A 20,813-nucleotide genomic window follows, 5' to 3' on the forward strand; every position below is an offset into this window, starting at 1 on the left:
CATGTTCAAATTCTTTGGCTTCCTGTGCAGAGCACCAGACAGACTACTGGGCAGAAACTCTCAGGGCAAAGAGGTGTCTTATTCCCCCATTACTTTTAACTATATGGTACAAAATATTCTCAAAGTTATTAAGAAATAAAACAAACTTATAACTGTATACTTTATTGATTTCTGCCCTCTCTCACTCTTTGAGATTCTGGTTGAGACCTGAATTGAGAAAGCATTATCATGACAATATCATGGGGTCCCCAGGAGGATCTTTCAGGACTTGAAAGAAGTTGGGTAAAGATGGGAGGCTGGCAAGACAGTCCTTGCTGAAAGCCTGGGAAGTTGTGGTAAGGGCTCCTTCATACTGAGAGTAGTGAAGCTGATGGTATCAGGCTCACTCAAGGGCTATAAGCTCTATCTGAGGTACTGGGCCACCTTCAGAAGCTGGCCTTTTGGCAAGAGCTTTGCCAGCAGAACAGTATGTGGCAGCTCATCATAAGCTGAGTCCCCGCCATGAACATCTCCTCCTTCCCTGGATATCTGTGACCTCTATGGCATGGAAGCTTTTTTCAGCAAAAAGGCTGCCAGGCATCTCAGACAGTCACAGTGGAATCTGTGGGAAGATCATGCAGAGCTGACCATATCACAAAAGCTCACCAGCAAAGGCTGCCAGTAACAATGTGTATCAACAGGGTTCTTTACAGATAATAAGGCCTTGGGTTGAGCATTAGTGAACACGGAGAGTTGGGAGCTTGGATCGCATGAAGGAGAGTCAGGAGGACAGGAGTACAAGGCATGTTGCCAAGGGCTGCTGAAAGTTAGAAGCCCAGAGAAGATCTACCCAAGAAACTCTTTTATCCTGTAGGTTCCACCTTGGAGCTGCAGGCAGACCAAAAGAGCAGTCTGTTTGGGTTAAGCATGCATAGCCCTCCAGGCCTGCTTTGGCCACCATAGAACCACAGAAAAGATCAGTGGGTTAGGGTCCCTGTTGCAAATATAAGGGTTTCCTCAAAAGGTCCTTGAAGAGTCACTGAAAAACGTGGTCCATGACGAGTACCCTTGGCCCTATCAGTAGAATGTTTTAATGTGACCTGGCAACCATGTTAGACTTCAGCATGCCCTCTTCCCACCCACATAGGGCTTTCTCTTCTCTATTCTGCACAACCACATTGGCAAAAGATATTTTAAGAAACAGTTTTGTTCTTTATAAAGACTACTTTTCCTGTTTCTCCCCACTAAATTGAACAAGAATGGCCCTTTTGGCACCATGATGGCTTGCTGGCTTAATTTTTTTCTTGTTTTAAATGGTTAAGGGCTATGTGGGCTGGGGTTGTAGCTCAGGGCTAGAGTGCTCACCTAGTATATATGAGGCACTGGGTTCGATCCTCAGCACCATATAAAAAACTAGACAAATAAAGGCACAGTGTCCATCTACAGTTATAAAAAATAAAAAAAGAAGGGCTTTGTGCCAAGGTGTTAGTTAAATCAACTGTAATGTTGCTGACTCTCCTGCACTTGAAAATCTTGGCTTCAAATGTCCTAGGTTATGAGGTGGTGCATATGCAGAGCTGTAGGAAGGCCATGGTGAACCATGAAAACCAGAGGCTTTCAGACCCAGAGAGACATCTTGGGCAGTCCCTCCCAATCCAAACAGAGAGAAAACACAATGGCCCATCAGGATATTTGCTTTTGTAGACCTTTATTTTTCTTTATTTGCTATTTACAAATTTTTTTCCATTATATTTTTCACAAGTATAATTTTATGCTTTTCTGTGTTTTACTTTCTTAAAGTCAGGACTGGTCAAGGTCATGGGAAAATGTACATTTAATTAGGACAAAGAAGGCTCCCACTCATCTTAAGAGGCTCTGCTTCTCTGTGCCCTTTTGTGGGTCAGGTAATCCAGGACACCTTGGTCATAGTCTTGCTCTTCTTTTCTTGGTTTTTACTGTCTGAAGACCTGGTATGTACAATTTTACTGTAGTTCATACTTCCAGCATGTCACTGACTTGGCTGCCTTCAGCAGAATCCCCTGACTGCCTGGTGTCAGACAGGAGAGCTGGTTGCATTAAATTCTGGCACCTTAAGCCTTGCTGATGACAACTGACCCTGGGGATGCAGCCTGGCAAAATGGTGGGTGCAAAGTCTCAAACAAATGGAGTCCATAGAGGTGACCCTGACCGTTTGGGAGTATTTCTTAATTTAAGTATTCAGGAAAATACTTTAACACCCTTCCCTCCCCCCTGAAAACCCAACACTGATAATATAGATTTCATATTGATCACAGGACATTATACAACAAACACACACTGTACTTTCAGTACGACAAGTCACAATTTCCTTTGATGCTGGGCTTTGAGTAGATATGAAGTTACTGCACATCACCACAGCAGGGTATCATGCAGGGGAGAACTTAGTGGATGCATTCAGTAGTTAATAGCTCAAAGGGTTAGCTGTTGTATATACAGACTGAGCAAACCTCATTAGGAATGAGCATAGTCTCAGCAAAATTCAGCTCTGAATATGCAAAGATTTTGCAGCCTTGCTATTAACCAGATGACAAGAATTAGAAGAATACTTGGACAAGCTCCACTAAGACCCAAGAGATTGTCTGTTACCTCTGCAAAGGCACCCCACAGTGGCAGATGGGATGGGCATAAAACTTGGTAGGAAACATGTCAGAGATCCCCACGATAAAACAATTTGGAAAAACAGACAGGGGCGTCCTTCCTGAGGGAGGGATTCTATGGGGAAAGTCGAGGAGAGGGAAAAAAAGGAAAGGTGAGCAGAGGAAAAAGTGGGGTTGTTCCATCTCACACTCAGCAAGACCCTTCCCTCTGCCTAAGCTCCAAACTACCAAGGGCCCTTTGATTAGCTGAACTCTGGGAGCATGCAGCCAGATGATGTGCAATTCTAGAGCTACTTGGTATAGGGAGACATTTGGGAGGGGACATTGGCAGCCAACTGGAGGGGTGTGCCTGCACATCAGGGAAGAGGGTGGGGGTGGATGAGGATGGGGCTCAATAAGGACGCTGACCACAGACCACACACAGAACATGTCAAGGGGAGATCTGGCAATTTGCAGGATAATTTTGCTGGCAATTGGATCAAAACCATGGTAATCTCTGAAAGTTCAAGTTCCTGAAACTGTGTCATTGCCAAATCTCCACCTCACCTTGACATTTAACCTCACGGAGTATGAGGAGCAGGAGAGTTCAACTGCTCTCATTGCAGCACACTAGGGCAAGATATTCTCTTTAAGGTCTAATATATCTAGTATGTGGGTATTTACAACTGGCCTCTTTGTCCTTCCTCTGTGCTGTGAAGTCTTCCTATGCATTGCTGTGTCTTATTTTTCCCCCCTGTTCTGACTTCCCTTTATGACTTCACCTCAATGAACTACTTCCCCTCCACAGGGTTCGAATCCCCTCCAGGAGACCGAATCCAAGTCAAGCAACCAATGTTTAGGCTCCAGGAAGCTAGTGTTCCAATAACCATGTGAGGTCATCGCTCTCCCTTCAATCTGGATCTCTCTGTGTGGGATGTTCAAAAATAGGCAATCTTAGATATCCTGTGACTACTTTCTTTTCTCTAAACCATGCCCTTATAGCACCAAGCAAAATGCTCAGCACTTAGCTTATCCCACAAATTGAGCACTACCTACCTCAAGGCACTATATTACCACTTCTTAGGACTACATGTGCTTCCCCTGGGCCTTCAATCCAGAACACAGCACAGATGCAGGGAAAGAGGAGTAAGGAATGGATGGGAACCAGGAGAACCTGCTCTCTGGAACAGGGGGATTAGAAAGAAACAGTTAACCAGCTCATCCAATGTGGGAACAGGCCATGGGAGTTCTGGTGGTTCTAGAAAATCCACTAAAAAGAAATGCATACCCTTTCAAGCATACATTCTTTCCTGCCCATTCAAATCAAATAAACATAAGTAAGCAGACACACACAAAGAAATACCTACACAGAAGCAGTTAAAAGGGGGTGGGTGGGTGGAGAGGTGAGGGGCTGCAGGAGAGGCTGCCTAGAGAGCAAGAGGGGACAGGGATTGAGTGCTTGGCAAAGCTCACTCTCTCATGCCCTTCATCAAGGTGGTGCTGCTTGGCAAGTTCACATACAGGCTGGGTGGGAAGGCCCACACTCTCCATCTGCTGGGTTCTCTCTTATTGGCTGGTCAGTAGCCTCTTCCTGCTGAGGTGCTTCAGTGCTGTAGAACGTGGTTGGCAGTCTGATAGATAAGCAGACTCTGCTGGAGGACCCCCTTTTGCAAGGGGGAGGGAAAGAAAAGGTACTCTTCAGTTCAGAGTAGCGTAAAGTTGAAGAGCTAGTGTCCTCAAGCATGGCACATAAGCTCCACGTTTTTCTTGGAACACTGGGGACAAAGTGCTTGACTTTCTCTTGCTCACAGGGCTCCTGTGAGGGTCCAACAGCGTGAAGGGTCAGTGAGCTTGTTGACACTTACCATGCACTAAACAAATAGAAAGGATTAGTATAGAGATTCACAATAGTTGTTCATCTGCTACTCCAGATCAGAGGTGAAATAGCCAGTCGGAACTTTCTAGTCCAGTGCTTATTCACCAAGCAATGGCCCAGTGACTAGTGTCCAACTAGTGTCCAACTCAGTGATTGATAGAAAGCTAACTGCTGACTAGAAAGAAGTTATCAAGTTCCCATTGTCAAGCTTTCCGAAGTAGAAACATAGGCAAAGGAAGTTCCAATCCCTCCAAAGGGGCCGGCTTAACCTGGGCATTCTCCAACCTGACATGACCCCCTGCCATTTCCTCACTTACCTCCCCATACTCCTTTGTACCTCCTCATTTTCTTCCCAACCCTGTGCCACAACATCAATGAAATCATGGGCAAAAGGCACTTCCAAATCCTCCCCAACTTTCTTACAGCCAGTTGCCTGCAGTTTCAAGCTGTGGCTAGCTCTTCCCCTGCATACCTCGGCCCAACCCAGCTTCACTTTCTCCCAAAGTCCTAAGCAGAGGGTGAGCAAGGTCCATGACCCCCAGGAGGAAAAACAAAGAAGAAAAAAGGAAATGAAAAAGAAAAATTGACACCTAACGGGGACAGTAAAGCCATCAGAAATGTTTGTGGGTAGCACTCAGATCCTTCCTTTCTTTTCCAACTCCTCCTTCTTTCCTTCTCGCCAGAATGGGTTCTTTCCATCTACTTGCCACCTCACAATGATAAAGAGAAGTGTTCAACTGATTAGACTGCAGAATAACCACCAAATCAAATGAATAAAGGAAAAAGGGAAAAACAAAATCAAAACAAAACTGTGAAGGGAGCACAGCATAGTGGCTCTGCTGCTCGGGGCCCTGGGAACTAGTAGATATGGTACAGCCAGTAAACTACGTTGAACAGGCCAAAGGAAAGAGGGAAGAGGAATCGGGACCACTTGTCAATCTTGGGGACACGGCTAGGGCTAAAGACGTAGAAAGAGAACCCTTCATTGAAAGAGCACCCAGGGCTTGGTGGGCAACTATCCTCAGACTCTGAGCTACTATCATTCTCTTGGTCACCGGCCATGAGCTCCTCATCATCAAGGCTCCAGATACTGTGAGTATCACTCCTGCGTTGGTCTTCCAGGTCAAGGCTTCGGCTCTCGACATTGATGTCATCATGGAAGCTCTGGATCTCATCAAGGTCCCAGCCTCCTTCTAGCACACAGCTCTGGCCACGGTACATCATGCGTTTCCTACTGGGGCCATGGCCATGGTTCTCATCCAAACTCAGGTCATCTTCGGAGTCTTCATCGTCATAGGTCTTAGCATGGTCAAGGGCCTCAGCACGGTTTCGGATTTCAGTAGGAGTAATAGTATCATCACTGCGGAAACCATTAAAATGGACACCATAGCCATGAAGGGCCTGCTGGGAGGTGGAGGGGAGATCACTCAGGCTTTCTCCAGTGGCCAACTGGGCTCGGCCTGAGAGGGAAGACAGTGGACTGAGGCTTTCCGGGATGGCCAGCTGGGCCCGCTCTGAGGTGGATGCCAAAGAGCCGAGGCTTTCCGGGCTCGCCAGGGGGGCCTGTGCTGGGCTGGTGGGAAGAGAGCCGAATCCGTCTTCCACGTTAATCAGGCCATCCTTTGAGGAGATAATGGATAGGCTCATCAGTTTCATGTCACCTAGGTGGATATGTACTAGGGGAGGGAAAAGGGAAGGGGCTTTCCTCATCAGTACTTGTAATGTTACTGTAGATAGAGCCATCTCCTCTTGGGGTCTCTGGAGCTCAAGGGGCTGAGGAACAGGACCAAGAGGCTGTTAGCATGCAAGGGAAGGTCATGGCGGCGACTAAACCGCTTTCTCCCTGGGGCAGGTAGTCCCTCAGGAGCGCTGTGTGCTGGATGGTGGCCACTCAAGCAGACAGGCCTGGGCCCCCTGTGAAGGAGGGAAGTTGCTGGACATTGACATACTGCCCGAAGCAAAAGCCTCAGCATGGCCTTGGGAGTCTGAAGTGTCAAGGAAGGTGGGGTAGGCAGGCCAGCCCTTCTGGTGTCTGTCTTCCTTTCAGCCTGACTGTGTTCACCTTCCCTCTGGCTTCATCACCTGCCCCAGAAACATGCAAAGTGGACCAAATTTAGCCCAAAGACTTGGAGAAATCTAGCTCTGCCACTTCTTGCCTTGTGCTGTTGGACAATGATCATCTATAAAGGGGTGATGATAATTAGTTCTACTTTGTTATCTGTAGTGGCTGTGTGCTGTGTATATGTGTTGTACATGTGCATTGTACGTGTGTGCATAATGATTAAAAGTACTAAGAAACAAGGAATGGGCAAGTACTAAGCCTGGGCTCAAGAGGTGCTCAGGGAAAGCCGATTGTCAGTCAAAAAGTCAAACCTGCACATTTCCCACCACTACTTCCTGGTAGTGGTAGCGGGCTAGGACTCTTCTGGGTCTCCTGTATCGCCTACGGTGGCGCCGAGGTCCTTGGCTGAAGAAAAGGTAGTTGATGTAGACATACTCCATCAAGGACAGGAACACGAAGAACAAGCACACAAGGATGTAGATGTCAATGGCCTTGATATAGGAAATGTGGGGGAGTCTATCCCGCATATGTGAGTCGATGGTGGTCAGGACAAGAATTGAAGTCAGGCCTATAAACAACACAGCACAGGTTTAGTCTCCTTTGAAGTTCTTGGCAAGCCATTGCACCTATATCCCATAGGATGGGAGCAAACACTATGTTTGGGGTAGTGTCTTTACCCATGTGCCCTGCTTGTTTCTTCTCCCCCATTTTTAAGCTCAGCATATGCTTCACTGTGATTTATAACTCTGCCTCCACCTTGCCTTATTTGCCTTCCAGTACTCAGGACTTCCTGTAGTATTTGGAGAAGTTTTGTAAAACCTAAAACATTTAAAGGTTTAGCCCAGAATGTGCTTCTAAAGAAAGAGGCTATCCAAAAGATGGTGAAGACAAACCAGGGAGCTAATCTCCTTATTCAAAATGTTTTCATGGCTCCCCATGCTGCAACATGAACCTCAAAATCTTCCCGAGTATTTCCAGGCTCTCTTTTGGCTGCTTTCCTCGTCTTTCCAGGTTTTGTCCCAGGCATCTTGCAATATAATCCACTTTTAAGGTATATCTGCCTTTAACCAGTCATTTACTTTTTGGGGAATGTCAAATCTTAAATCTGTGCCTTAAAGCCTACTTCAGATGAGATTGGGTGCATTCAGGGTGGTATGGCCATAGACTTAAAACCTACTTCAAAAAACTCTTTTGTGGTATAGTTAATTTCAGCCAGCAAAACCTGGGTCACTTCCTTTTCTGGACTCTGAGAGCTTGTATCTCCACATTCCACTAGACACTTGTCAAGGGCATTCCTCTAGAAGCCCTCTGCTGCAGAGTAGAATGTTTTGATATATTGCTTAATCAAATGTTTATTACACATGTCTTATCTAAATGTATTACTTGTCTACCTTTTCCTGATTTAACAAATATAGTCACATATTCAATAATTAATGAATCCTGGTACTTTGAGCCTAACATGCCAAGACTATCTCTGATGTTTTTTTTTTTTTCATTTATTTATTTATTTATTAACTAGACTAATTATTTAAAGAGAAACTCTTGCTAATCAGCTATTTGGCTATCCTCACAGTTTGTATAGAATGGCCAGAAAAATGTCTTGATTCTTCCTTCCCTTTACCAATTTTCTTTTTTAAAATTTTATTTATTTATTTTTTGATTCTTTTTTTATTATTAGTTGTTCAAAACATTACAAAGCTCTTGACATATCATATTTCATACATTTGATTCAAGCAGATTATGAACTCCCATTTTTACCCCGTATGCAGATTGCAGATTCACATCGGTTCCACATCCACTTTTTTACATACTGCCATACTAGTGTCTGTTGTATTCTGCTGCCTTTCCTATCCTCTACTATCCCCCATCCCCTCCCCTCCCCTCCCCTCCCCTCCCATCTTCTCTCTCTACCCCATCTACTGTAATTCATTTGTCCCCCTTGTATTATTTTTCCCTTTCCCCTCACTTCCTCTTGTATGTACTTTTGTATAACTCTGAGGGTCTCCCTCCATTACCATGCAATTTCCCTTCTCTCTCCCTTTCCCTCCCACCTCTCGTCCCTGTTTAATGTTAATCTTTTTCTCATGCTCTTCCTCCCTGCTCTGTTCTTAGTTGCTCTCCTTATATCAAAGAAGACACTTGGCATTTGTTTTTTAGGGATTGGCTAGCTTCACTTAGCATAATCTGCTCTAGTGCCATCCATTTCCCTGCAAATGCCATGATTTTGTCATGTTTTTTTTAATCCACGTTTCCAATGTCAGTCTGTCCATTGAGGACTGGATGAGCACCTCTACAACGCATATTAGAAAAATTCCCGTTTCCTTGTCTACACAGCATACACATGGTTCCCTTCCTTACTTTGATTTTTTTTTCTAAGAAAGATGACTCAAGTTTCTCCTTGGGATGGAGACAGGACTTACCAATTGTCACCCTGGCTGCAGAGGAATCATAGTTCATCCAAAATGATATCCAAGAGAGGATGGTGGTGAGGACAGTGGGCCAATAAACCTGTACAAGGTAGCTGCTGAATTCCCTCTGAACCTGGAACTTTAGTATCAGGCGCATGTAGGAACCTGGAAGGAGACACCCTAGTAATCAGACCCATATGACATAGAAATTGCTCTCCCTCCTTTCTTCCTTACTTCCTTGATCCATGTTGGCTGAAGTTTGGGAATGGAAGAGATATGCTGCAAACATGGAGGCTGAACAGCCCTGAAGGGAGCACAAATCCTTTTCATATGCAGAGGTAAGCTATGGGGACTTCATCAAGGCAGGATGGAATGTGTCAAGAATGAGGGAAACAGAAAGGAGGCAGAAGTCCTCAAGATTTTATAGGGGTGTGAAGGGCCCAAAAAAGAGAGAAGGAAGGGCAGATCCACCTGTGTAGAAGTACACCTCCTTGCTAGTAATCGTCCTTCCCAAGAAAGAAAACTGAGGGATATGCAGCTCCTCAGTCATGTGGATGGCATTTTCATTGTCTTCCCAGGATAAGACAACATCTTCAACCGTGTAGCCATCTGGGGAGCGGAGAGAAACATAGTCTCAGAAAATAGGCACAGGCAGATTTCATGCCAGAGCAGTCTGTGAAAACCAGAGTGTGTATAAAATTTGCAATCTTGGGGGATTGTTTATGGTTTGCCCAGTTTGTGCATGGGTGAAAAAGTCTGAACACTTGGAAAAAGAACTTTCACTTTGGAGTTTCTTTGCCAGGAAGGAAAAGTATAGCAAAAAGATGGTATGAGCTCGTACCCCCAGACTTCAACATAATTCCCCAATAGAACTAAATAAACTCTAAAGGTCACCTGTTCCCAGATGCCATATATATACAGCTATGTATCAATTATGTAACTAGTATCTTTTTATCTTTCCTTCTTTTTTCTTTCCTTCCATCATTTATCTGTTGATCATCTACATATTTAGGAGAGAGAAGGGGAGGGGGGAGTTAAGGATACATGTTGTCCCTCTCACTGTCAATTCTGCCTGTGGTTTTCTGACTACCACAGGTCAGGGGGAAGAAAAGTGTCCAGGAGAAATACATACAGCTCTCCACCTCCAGCTTGCAGGCCTGCTTGTCTAGAGGGTATTTGTGCAGATCCAGGGAACAGGCTGCTGTGGTGGTGAGTCTGCCAAGGAAAACAAGAAGGAAGGAAAAAGTGAGTCAAGCCCCAGCAAGCAACCATTCCTGAGGACACTGCAGGAGTTACCCAAGGATTGACCTATGTGTAGGGAAGAGACAGAGAGAGAGAGAGAATTGGAGTGTGACAAAGACTGAGAGATCCGCAGCACTGCAACAAAGAACAGATGTCAGAAAATCGTAGGATGCCAGAATGGGAAGGGCCCTTGAGACAAAGGAAAGTATGCTTGCTAAAGAAGCAGTGAGGCTGTTTCGAGAAAACTGTGTGCTGTGTAGATGCTTCCAAGGCTGTGTACCTGCTGTGGAGGACAGGTATGTAGTGTGCACTATGGATGTGAGCAGCAACCCAAGCCCTCTTCTATGCACACCCATGCACATGCCAGAGGTGTGGACCCATGTGGTACTAGCAAAATGCTAGAAACTCTCTACTACCTCAGCTGGGAGGCTCCATCCTACCCCTTGTCCTGCCCCTCCCCTCTGCTAATCCAGTCTAGTCACTGTCAATCCTTGAAGCAATTACCATTTTGTGTACAGGGTAGCCAAGGCTCTCTGTAGGAAACTTTGAAAGTGGGGGAGAGGCAGTGCCAGGCAGATTTGAAAAGCAAGGAGCTCCTGTGTGTGTCCTTTAGAATGTATTTGTGGGGTAAACATCAGGAAGAAGGGAGCCTGCTGCAACTTCCCTAGGCCCCTGCGGGGACTCACCTGATGCCATACTGCACTGTTCCATCAGGGTGAAGCTGAAATACACGATTTTCTACAGTTACATCATGTACAAAAGCATCCTTGCTATTCACAAAGTAGCAGTCAGGGACCCACAACTTTTCATGCATCCGATAGTCCAGAGTCAAATTCAGGTTGGTCTCATAGTATGCTAAGCGAGAATCCTTCCAGGTCTGATGAAAAATCATTGTGATTGTGTAGTCCTGGGGAAAGAAAAGTATATCCCAGTTGAGAACAAGATTGCCCAGCTCTCTATGCTCTGTGTGCACACACACACACATGTGTATGCAAGTGTATGAAACATGATGAATATAGATGAGAACACAAAACATATGCATATTTAAGAAAAGAATAATAAAACGAAGCTTCTGGAATTAAAATCCAGTTTAAAAAACAGAACATTATCAATAACTTTCAAGTTATAATGTGTCCCTTTAGGAAAAACATTTTCCATAGCCCCCAGCAGTAACCATTAATTTAGATTTTGTGCAAAATTTCTTGCTTTGGCTTAGAATTTTATTGTTTATATATGTATTCCTAGAAAACATAATGCTTAGCTGGACCCAATTTTTGTATTTTACCCAAATGGAGTCATGCTGTGTGTTATTTGTAATTTATTTATTTTCCTCAGTACTTCATTTGTGAGATCTGTTCAGGCTGATGTGTGTAATTATAATTTGCTCACTTGCTCTCCTGGATAATATTCCCATATGTGAATACAGCAACCATATAACTATGCAAAAGTGCCAAACACACCAATGATGTACTCACCAGATTAGTAACAATGCCACTGTCAGCAGCATTAGAAACCACTGTGATTTCATTGTACACTTTACTAACACTGTTGAGTGTCTTTTCATGGTTATTAGATATTTAGTTTTCTTTAAAAAAGTGAAATTCCTGCTCACACTTTCTAATCATTTAAAAATTTTATTTATTTTTTAATTTATTCTTTTCAGATACACATGGCAGTTATATTGGTTTAAATATGTTCTTATTAATTCACAGGAATTATGTGTATTTTGGGTATCAGTGCTTGGTGTTATAAATATAGTCTATACTGACTTACCCTTTGACACTTGTTATAGTTGTTTTGTTTTGCAAAACCAAAGTTCCAGGGGTTTTGGCTAGAGAAAATTTCACCAATAATTGAATGACCACTATTTATGCTTACTATGTGTGCTTTTAAAAGAAATCTTTATCCCAAGACACAAAGATAGTGTGTCCTATATGATCTCTTAAAAGCTTCATAAGCCTTTTCTTTTGTGTCTATAATCCATTTGGAACTGAATTTTTGAATATGATATGATAGAAGAGTTCAATTGATTCATGTTTTATTCCAAGGGGCTGCAGTTTCCCAAACCTACCTTGAGTTCTGTCACAGGTCAGAACAACCACAGTTTGCTTAAAAGAAGTCCCTGCTCCTTGTCCCTGTCCCCAATGCAGTGGCTGGAATTGACACTTACCATATTTGTTTCTGAGATCTGTTCAATGCTGGAGACATAGATAGATATTTTCACAGGCACAGGGGCACCTATAGTACAGGAAGACACTATTACATGAAGGTTGGGATAAATGTGAAGATCATAGATTCAGGAGCCAGACTACCCAGGTTTGAATCTACTTTGATGTTTGTTAGCTGTGTGCCCTTGAGTAAGTCACCTACCCTCTCTAAGTCTTAGTTTCCTCATGGGTAAAATAGGGGCAATGATAACAATAATCTCATAGTTAATGCAGGTCAAGCACTAAGAGCAAGGCCTGGTCCATGATAATCTGGAAAGAAGCGGTCAGAGAAATGAAATATTCATTTTCTAATAAAAATTGAAAATCAATAATCACAAAAATAAGAGCCAGCATTCCTGGATAGGTGTAAGTATAATTGAATTTGTGAGTATATTTGTGTGCAGGTATGTGTCAGTGTGTGAGCATGTCTGCATGAGTGAATGTGTGAGCATGTTTCTGTGCTTCAGTGGATTGTGCAGGAGTTTTACTTATACAACATGTAAGTGTATAAACTGTTGGTTTGTGGGAGGAAATATAGGACTGTGAGCATATTTGTATGTGAGTGAGTGTGTGGGCATGTGTGTGTTTGCATTTTTATGGAAGGGAATAAGTGAGCATGTCTGTGTGTATATGTTTGTGTGGTGGTGTGAGTGTGTTTGTGGGCTAGTGAATGTGTAAGCATGTGCATGTATCTGAGCATATGTGTGGTGTAGAGAAGACAGTTAAGTGCCTCTATGAGTCTACTTATCTGTTAGTGGCTTTTTAAGAATGTCTGTGTGTAAGTGAATGTGTGAACATGTTTATGTGTGTGAACTGGTTGTGTTGACATGAATGCATGTAAGCCTGTTGGTGTGCTGTATGATGTGTTCATGTGAATGGCTGAATATGGTAACATGCTCATGTGAGTGAATGGAAGAGCCTGTGTGTAAGTATCTTAACATGCATGCCAGCATGTCCATTTGTGCATGTGCATGTGTATATGTGGGCATGTATGTGTGTGTGTGTGTTCATGTGAGTACACCTGAGTATGGTCCTGGATGTGGGTGTATTTGTGAGTGTGTGAACATCTCTATGTGTGTGGGAGTGTTTGTGTGTGAGAATGTTAATGCATATGAATAGATTTGCTAGTGTGTTTAGGTATGTGGGAGTGCTTGTGAGTGAATGTGTGATTGTGTTCATGTGTGTAAATTTTTAAGTGTATTCTTACAACTCAGCATATTTGTAAGTTAGCAAATGTGTATATTTGCACATTTCACTGAATTTCGAATATTCTGTATATGTGTATAGGTGTTATTCTTCATTAATATGTGTAAGTGAGTAAATATGCGTATATGTTTGAATGTGTAAGCATGTGCGTGTGTTAGAGATTGTGCCTGGGTATGATTGAATTTATATGTCTGTGCATGCAGGCATGTTTATGTCTGATTGTGTGTACATATGAACACGTTTCTATGTATTAGTGTGCATATTCATGGTGTGTGATCATGTTTGTATATGAGTAAATATGTATTTTCATGTGTGTATGTATGCATGCATGGGCATGTTTGTGTGTTAACATATAATTGAGTGTATGCTCCTCCTTCTGTGAGTGCTTCTATGTGCGTGGGTGAATTCATGACTGTTCATGTTACTGTGTGTGTGTATGGATTACTGTGTGTGTTAATGTACAAGTGTGACTTTGTGAATTAGTGTCAGTTTTTGTCTTCCTCCTTGATTTGTTTTCAGGTTTGGGTGTTAGCATAGTCCACTATAAGGAGTCAAATATGATCATGGATATGAAAATATGTAGTAAACTGTCAGGCACTGTGGACAGATACATTTTTATTATACCCTAATCGGCTCAAAGCTGTCTACACCAGCCCTATAGCAAAGCCATTATTCTCTGTGTATGACATCACACTGCTGCTAGGGAAACACGCATGATGCTTGCAATTTAGCCTGCTGTTTTCACTGCAGGCTGACTGCCCAGAAGCTGAGCTGCAAAGAGGGAAATGTGTTATTCCAAGCCTGATGCTTCAAAGAGCAAAGTGCTACTGGGAATAAGCGTATGAATGGCAGCTGAGAAGTAAATGGGCTTCTGTGTTAGGGCACAGCCCAGACTCCAGCATTCAGGTCTATTGTGAACAAGCCCCAGGAAAGTGCTGTGTAGTGACATGGGTTTCTAGAAACACAGTTATTGATTGCTGCCTTTCAGGCCCTCTGCGTGCCTTCAGAGGTCGGAAGCTGTGTTAGGCAGGCTCTGTTCTCCAGTGTCAGATTTTCTCTAGACAGTTCCATACCAGTCAGGCAATTCCTTCCCTTGTGGTAGAATGCTGCAGACCTAAAGGGCTAGGGCAGAAACCTGCTCAAAGGCTCCAGCTGAAGGGGGCAAGTTTACACTCCCTTCACCACACCATGATCTGTAGTACAGGGATGCAAACTAGAGGAAGGGGACATTTTTCTGATTTATCCATAAGTGGGCCATCTTATGTGCTAGGATAATAAAGAGGAATGAGAAACATCCCAATAAGGAGTCTCAATGCCATCTCTAGGGTAATGACCTCAACCTTAAACCCTGTTACTGTCCTCCCCCTCTTTATTTTCCTCTTCTCACTACTTCCCCAAAAGAAAGTCATAAGGCCCCTTTTTGACTTGGACCAAAATTAGGTGAGACCCTTGTGTGAGCACATGTGTGTGAGCATGTGTGTATGAGAGAGAGAGAGAGAGAGAGAGAGAGAGAGAGAGAGAGAGAGAGAGAGAGAGAATATGTGTGTGAGACCAAGCAGGAGCACATGTGAAGGGAGATTAAGCTGTCATAGATATAGAGGGGAATTTGATTGTGTTTAGTGGGAGGCTGAATTGGGAGTTGGGGACCCCAAACCCTGAATGCCCTGGCCCAGCTAGCTGTCTCATCAACTGCCCCACCCCCACCAGGACTGGAGTGTGTAGGCCCCCTTCTGTGTAAATGCTACAAGGTTCCCAGTCATCCTTGCCCTCCTGCCATCATCTGCTGTTTTGCCAAGGACCTATCTTTTATCAGACTCTCCAGGTCCGCATGCCCACAAAGCTTAATGTAATTCTTCTCTTTGAAAGAGGGTGGTAAGGGGCCTCAGATATAGTGGACCATGCATGCCTGACAATCCCTGGAGATCAACTCCTGGTCCTGCTCCCTCCCCTTGGCCTTGGATGACTGCAGGGATGGTAACCTGGCCCTGAAACAGTGTGGAGACTAGGCCTGTGGACTCCAGTGGCTATTGGTTAGCTTTTGCTGAGAAATATGAGAATGACGCAAGGAGAAAAGGGAAGTAGCCATTCCATGGTCACCCATCAGCACTTGGTGCAACTGATGCAAAGGCCAGTGCCTTACATGGGGATGCTGGTTACGCTCTGGCACCTGGATTCCTAGGGGACCACACAGGAGGGGTGCTGCTGTCCTGGGTGTGTAACTTTAATGAAAGAGTGTGATTTCTCTTCTCCCCTCCCCACCCCAGCTGGGCATACTCACCTAGGATCCCTTGGTCAGTGCCTTCTGCCCTCAAGTTAGGGAATGAACAAAGGAGAAGCACCAGCTGCAAAGCCTTAAGGGTGGTATTCAGAAACCCTCCATTCATATGCACAAACGTGGACCATTAGCAGTGTTAACCCTTTAGAGTAGGTATCTTATTGCGGGAAGTTGGGTGTTTTTTGTTTTCTTTTTTCTTTTTTTTTTTTTTTTGGCTTACTCTTTCTGTTTTTTAGCTCTATTTCCTTTGAACTAGAAAGTGACTAACTCTGATTTGATATGCCCCGATTTGATAACCCCAATTTGATATGCTCTTTCTTTTGTCTTTCTTTGGTGTAGGGTTTCTGGGTGTCCCCCCGGGGCCAGATTATGATACTTCTGCTCTGGAGATCTGAGAGTTTGCTAAAGAGTTTAGGTTTTATTTGTCAGTTAGATAAAGCCATCACAAGTTCTTGAGTGATCAGGATGGATTTTAGACAGATCACACTGTGTGCAGTGTATCAAGTGAGCGGAACTTTCTTGGGGAAAAGTGACCCCAGATGGAATGTGCTCAAATAGACGAATGAGTCCTGTCCCCCCCACCCCCCCGCCCCCCGCCATAAAGCAGAAAACTGTAGCTGGAGCAGCACAGGGCACTGTGTCCTACATGCCCATTTCTGTAGTCTCTCTCTAGCCACACCATTGTAAAGGAATAGGGAGAGGGCAGAAGGCCTGCACATGAAGGCAGGGATGGGGATAAATTCCAGGACAAGAGCAGAAGGCCTGGGGTTGGGGGCCTGGGAGTGCTCCCTTTCAGGTGTCTCCAGGTTCAGGAAGCTGGGATTGGGGGGCAGAGGTGTAGAGATTGGGGTCAGTGTACAGGGTAGGGCTGGGTGGCCATGTCTCAGTCCTATTCCATGTAACACAAAAGCCTCTAGGGTTTAGAAGTGCTTACCTCCAAAATTTGGTCTCAATCGGACATCATAATTCGACAGCACCCTGTCCAAAATCTTATGAACCATAGCTTCATTTGCACAATTTTTGCTGAAACAGAGAAGTCATTAGTAAATGCTGGTTGACTTGTGGTAGCCTTGCCAGGGCCTTCCCTGCTCTTCTACATACGCAGACATGTCCAGTCATATGTGTATGCTCTCTCTCCCTCCCCTCCCTCCCTGCAGTGAGTCAGCCAGAAGCACAGCAGTGACGCAGACTCCTCTTTCCCCCTTCCCCTCCCCCCTTTCAGCTTTAATCTTGAGGGTAGGGCGGGAGGACTGGATCCCTGTTACTAGGCAAGACTAGAGTGTGGGGGAGGAGGGGATGCCAGAGGAGAGTGGGCAAGTGGGGGCCCTCAGAAAACTGCATTACTTCAACACCCTAAGGATCCCCACCTTGAGACTGGCCTGGATGCTGCTTTCCGGATTGGTGGGGGTCCTCCTTCCAGGGATACCTGATTGCCCCAGGAAACATCATCTCCCACTCTTAGCCCCCCCCTCCCCCACCGAGCTCAGCCAGTGTTCTCTAGCTCAAAGTCATGTTTCTCCTATGCATACTGGACATTATTTTGGTCATGTTTATGTCAACCCTGTTTTTGTACACCTGTTTTTAAGACTTGGCATATGGCATATGATGCAGGGAGAGAACCTTGTTCATATAGCAGAGATTTATGACCCTTATTGAACCAAACAACTGCAGATTCTTGAGGTTCAGAATCGTCCTCGAAAATATCTATTCTGGAAATAGGTATCTCTCACTAAGCATGTGCTTCCAGCTTGGAGGTGTTTTGGGTGAGCACACGTAAGTGGACCCCGCTTGGTTTTGCAGAGTCTCTGATATGCCCGCCCATTCACCTAGACCTTCAGCAGGGCTCTTGTCCCCAAAAGGGCTTGCGAATGAGAACAGGCCTTGGGCATCACTGTGACTCTTTGACGCATTGCCCCTGCAAATCTGTGTGTGTGCGTGTGTGTGCATGTGTGTTCACTGGCGCAGTCTGGTATGTTGAGTTGAGGGCATTGCAGGGCTGTCTGCTGGAACCTTGCCCAGAACACCCCCACCCCTGACATCTGAAAATATGTTCATTTCTGGTTTTCCATTTAGAAATCATTCCTGATCTTCCTCGAGTACAAAATTCCATTTTGCAACATTCCAAAATGTACACATAAATTATTCTCAAATTAAAGCAATGCATTCCCGCCTGTTTCTGACCACACATTCCCCATGTGCCAACACTCAGGATCTGTGTCCACCACAAATGCACATTTCTGTGTGATCTTCATGTAAGGGCTGACTGTTTAACATCTCTTCAGATACCCACAGACCCAAACAAACTTCAAATCAAACACACAGAAAAACCTCAATCTTCAAATATTTTCATAGGCCACAGGATTATACCATTACAAAACACTCATCAATGGCACTGTCTGGGCTAAGATGAGGGCGAATTAATAATTTTTATCTGCCGCATTGGAAAGAGCCCCTCACCCCTCAACACACACATGCACGCGCACACACCCGCGCTCGTCGCTGGACTCAAACAGGTGTCTCTCCTGTCTGTTTTGTAAATTTCCCATAACCCCATACACCCCTAATTCCACAGGTGCCAAAGAACGTGACTGAATAAAGCTGCCTGGGCCTTTAGTCCTTGGGGATGGTTCGTAAGACCCCGGGATGAGGATGCCCCTCACCCCCCACCCCCCACCCCATGCCTCAGGCTGCCATTTGGCATACCCAGGCGCAGTCAGGCTCCACGGTAACAGGTGGGCTCCATCTCAACTGGCTGTCCCTACCCCCACCCCATTCCTACCAGGGGTGGGCAGGGAAGGTGCGCATACTAGGCCTCGGCCAGCACCGGTCCCCAGTCCCACCCCCGTAGCCCGCTCCGTCCAAGAGGCCCGAGGCCGAGGCCGTCTGCCCTCTCCTGTCCCCGCGGTGCCCAGGCTGGCGTCACTCACCAGTTGAAGAGGTCCAGGACGACTTCGGGCATGGTGGAGGAGAACTCGAAATGGAATTTTGGGGTGGGACTGGGGTCATAGCTCTCTGCGAGCCAGGTTCTGATGAGCAGCAGGAGCGCGGCGGCTCGCAGCATGCCTCGGATGCCCATGGCTGCAGCGCTCTGGGGACCGGAGGGCGGGTGGGGGGGGACTGCTGCGGACAGCTGGAGAAAGGGATGGGCCTGGGGCAGGGAGCGGGTCAGTATGGGGCGCAGCGGGGCGGGATCGCTAGATCCTCCGCAGAATCCTCTCTAAGGAGAGAGCTCTAGGGCCTAGCGTGCAGGGAGCACGGGAGTCGGTCTGGAGCCCGGAGCCTGGAGCCCAGGAGAAGCAACCACCTAGCAGCTCTCCCAGACTCAGCGCTCCCAGGGCGCGCCTGACCGCTGCGAGGTGCGCTCCGTCTGCGGCCGCTCCAGGCTGCAACTGGGCACCCAGCGCAGAGCGGCTAGCTCCGCCCACTCGACGGCAGCACCGGCCGAGCCAATCAGGCAGGTGCCAGGAGCCGCACAAAAAGGCGCGCGCTCCTGCCTCCGCCCGCAGCCTGCGCGCGGCCAGGCCCCCCGCCCCTTCAGGCCTCTGCAGTCGTCCCCGGGCCAGCTCCAGACACAGACAGGGGCGGGGCCCGGCTAGGGGATCAGGAGGAGGGGCCTGCTGCTGGAGTGATGGGCCTGGGTCCACGCCTGGGCGTCTGGTCCGACAAAGGGCAAAACGTATGTTTCTCTGGGAAGGTCTTGTGCCCAAGACTTTGTATTTTGTGGTGAAGGGAGAGTGACAATTTGTCTGCCATGGCTGTATCTGCATTGTGAAAGATCTGTACATCTTTGGGGATCAGGAGGGTTCCAGATTGCTGGTTATTCCTGGACCAATGAGTCTCCAGTAACCCTGGATGCCTCTCCTCTGGGTGCATTGAACCGGATCACCAAGGGGGTCTTATGACAGGACTCTGGTTATAGCAGGCATGTTCCTTCTTCAGGATAGAAATTTGCCCCAGAACCTCAGGGGTTGCTTGAGGACTCAAATTTCCCAGAGTGCTCCTTATGTTAAGTTTAGGTTCTCAGGGAACTGGAAGAGTTCATCAACTGGGGTCTCCCTGAGACATGAGTCTGCCATAACCAGGGGATGCAAGGAAGGGGAAAAGAAGGGACAAGATCAATGTTTAGGATGGAGACCAGACCACTCCCACTTTCCTGCATTCTGGCCCTGTCATATGGAAAAGCATGACATTTTTACTGGAGGATTCTTATTTCTACCACCTGAAAAACTGCCCTGTGGAACAGAAAGATCTCAGAGAACACAGAATGCCTTTACTCAATACCCTCTGTCCCTCCCATCTTGGGTCCATGACAAAACAAGTTCAAAAAGAAGACTCAAAAGATCCCATAGGCCAGATAGGTAATCAACAGAGATCAGTCATGTCCACCTGCACTGCATCCCCCACATCACACCAATGAGAAGGGTTGCAATCAAATGGATTTCAAGTTCATTCTTGGTTACCTAGGAACATTTACACAGCAACAGTTCTTCCCTTCTACTATTCCTCAGTCTTCATGACATGAGTTGAAATTGTGCCCAGCAAAGCCTCATTTGCCAGGTTCACCAAGGGTTTAACTCTTTACTTTCCCCTCTAAAAAACCTTTTAGAATGAAACCTAGAAAAAAGTGTCTCATAGTTCTCTCCCTTCTTAAGAGCAGAACATTCTCACACCTTCCTTTCCGTTCTCCCTTCTTCCCCTACCATTTCATCAAATGCTTTTTTTTTCCCCTGCATGAACACAGAAGAATAAAAAGGATGGCAGGATCCATATGTCACTGATGATTGCATATAAGAGGAAATCAATCAAGCCCACCCCTATTACTATTAGTCCTGCCCCCATTACCCATGGCTCTGGTCATCCAGATGTCATTGTAGAGACAATCTTTGCTTTAAAAAAATGTAGGGCCATACCAGGTCACTTTGTTCAACCACCTGCATTGTAAT

The 20,813-nt window shown here is 45.7% G+C and overlaps 1 protein-coding gene across 1 annotated transcript; it reads right to left on the minus strand.

Moving 5' to 3' along the window:
• Positions 1-1,678: 1,678 nt before the first annotated feature.
• On the minus strand, positions 1,679-19,258 carry Gabrq (gamma-aminobutyric acid type A receptor subunit theta). The gene is made up of 9 exons (XM_046452078.2): positions 18,798-19,258; positions 16,805-16,893; positions 12,353-12,420; positions 10,869-11,089; positions 10,073-10,155; positions 9,412-9,549; positions 8,953-9,105; positions 6,844-7,100; positions 1,679-6,090 (listed from the first exon to the last, which is right to left on the minus strand). Exons 1-9 carry the CDS (start codon positions 18,944-18,946, stop codon positions 5,329-5,331), a joined length of 1,920 nt encoding a protein of 639 aa, XP_046308034.1. The 5' UTR covers positions 18,947-19,258; the 3' UTR covers positions 1,679-5,328.
• Positions 19,259-20,813: the final 1,555 nt, after the last annotated feature.

This window comes from Marmota monax, unplaced genomic scaffold (assembly GCF_021218885.2).
Source record: "Marmota monax isolate L192 unplaced genomic scaffold, Marmota_monax_Labrador192_F-V1.1 WCK01_AAM20220418_F8-fsc00142, whole genome shotgun sequence".
NCBI classification, from domain to species: domain Eukaryota; kingdom Metazoa; phylum Chordata; class Mammalia; order Rodentia; family Sciuridae; genus Marmota; species Marmota monax.

Coding starts and splice junctions, on each gene's coding strand:
- Gabrq (XM_046452078.2), bottom strand. CDS start 18,946: ATGGGCATCCGAGGCATGCTGCGAGCCGCCGCGCTCCTGCTGCTCATC. Junction 16,894..18,797: donor GTCCTGGACCTCTTCAACTG/GTGAGTGACGCC, acceptor TCTCTGTTTCAG/CAAAAATTGTGCAAATGAAG. Junction 9,550..10,072: donor CAAGCTGGAGGTGGAGAGCT/GTATGTATTTCT, acceptor TCCGCTCCCCAG/ATGGCTACACGGTTGAAGAT.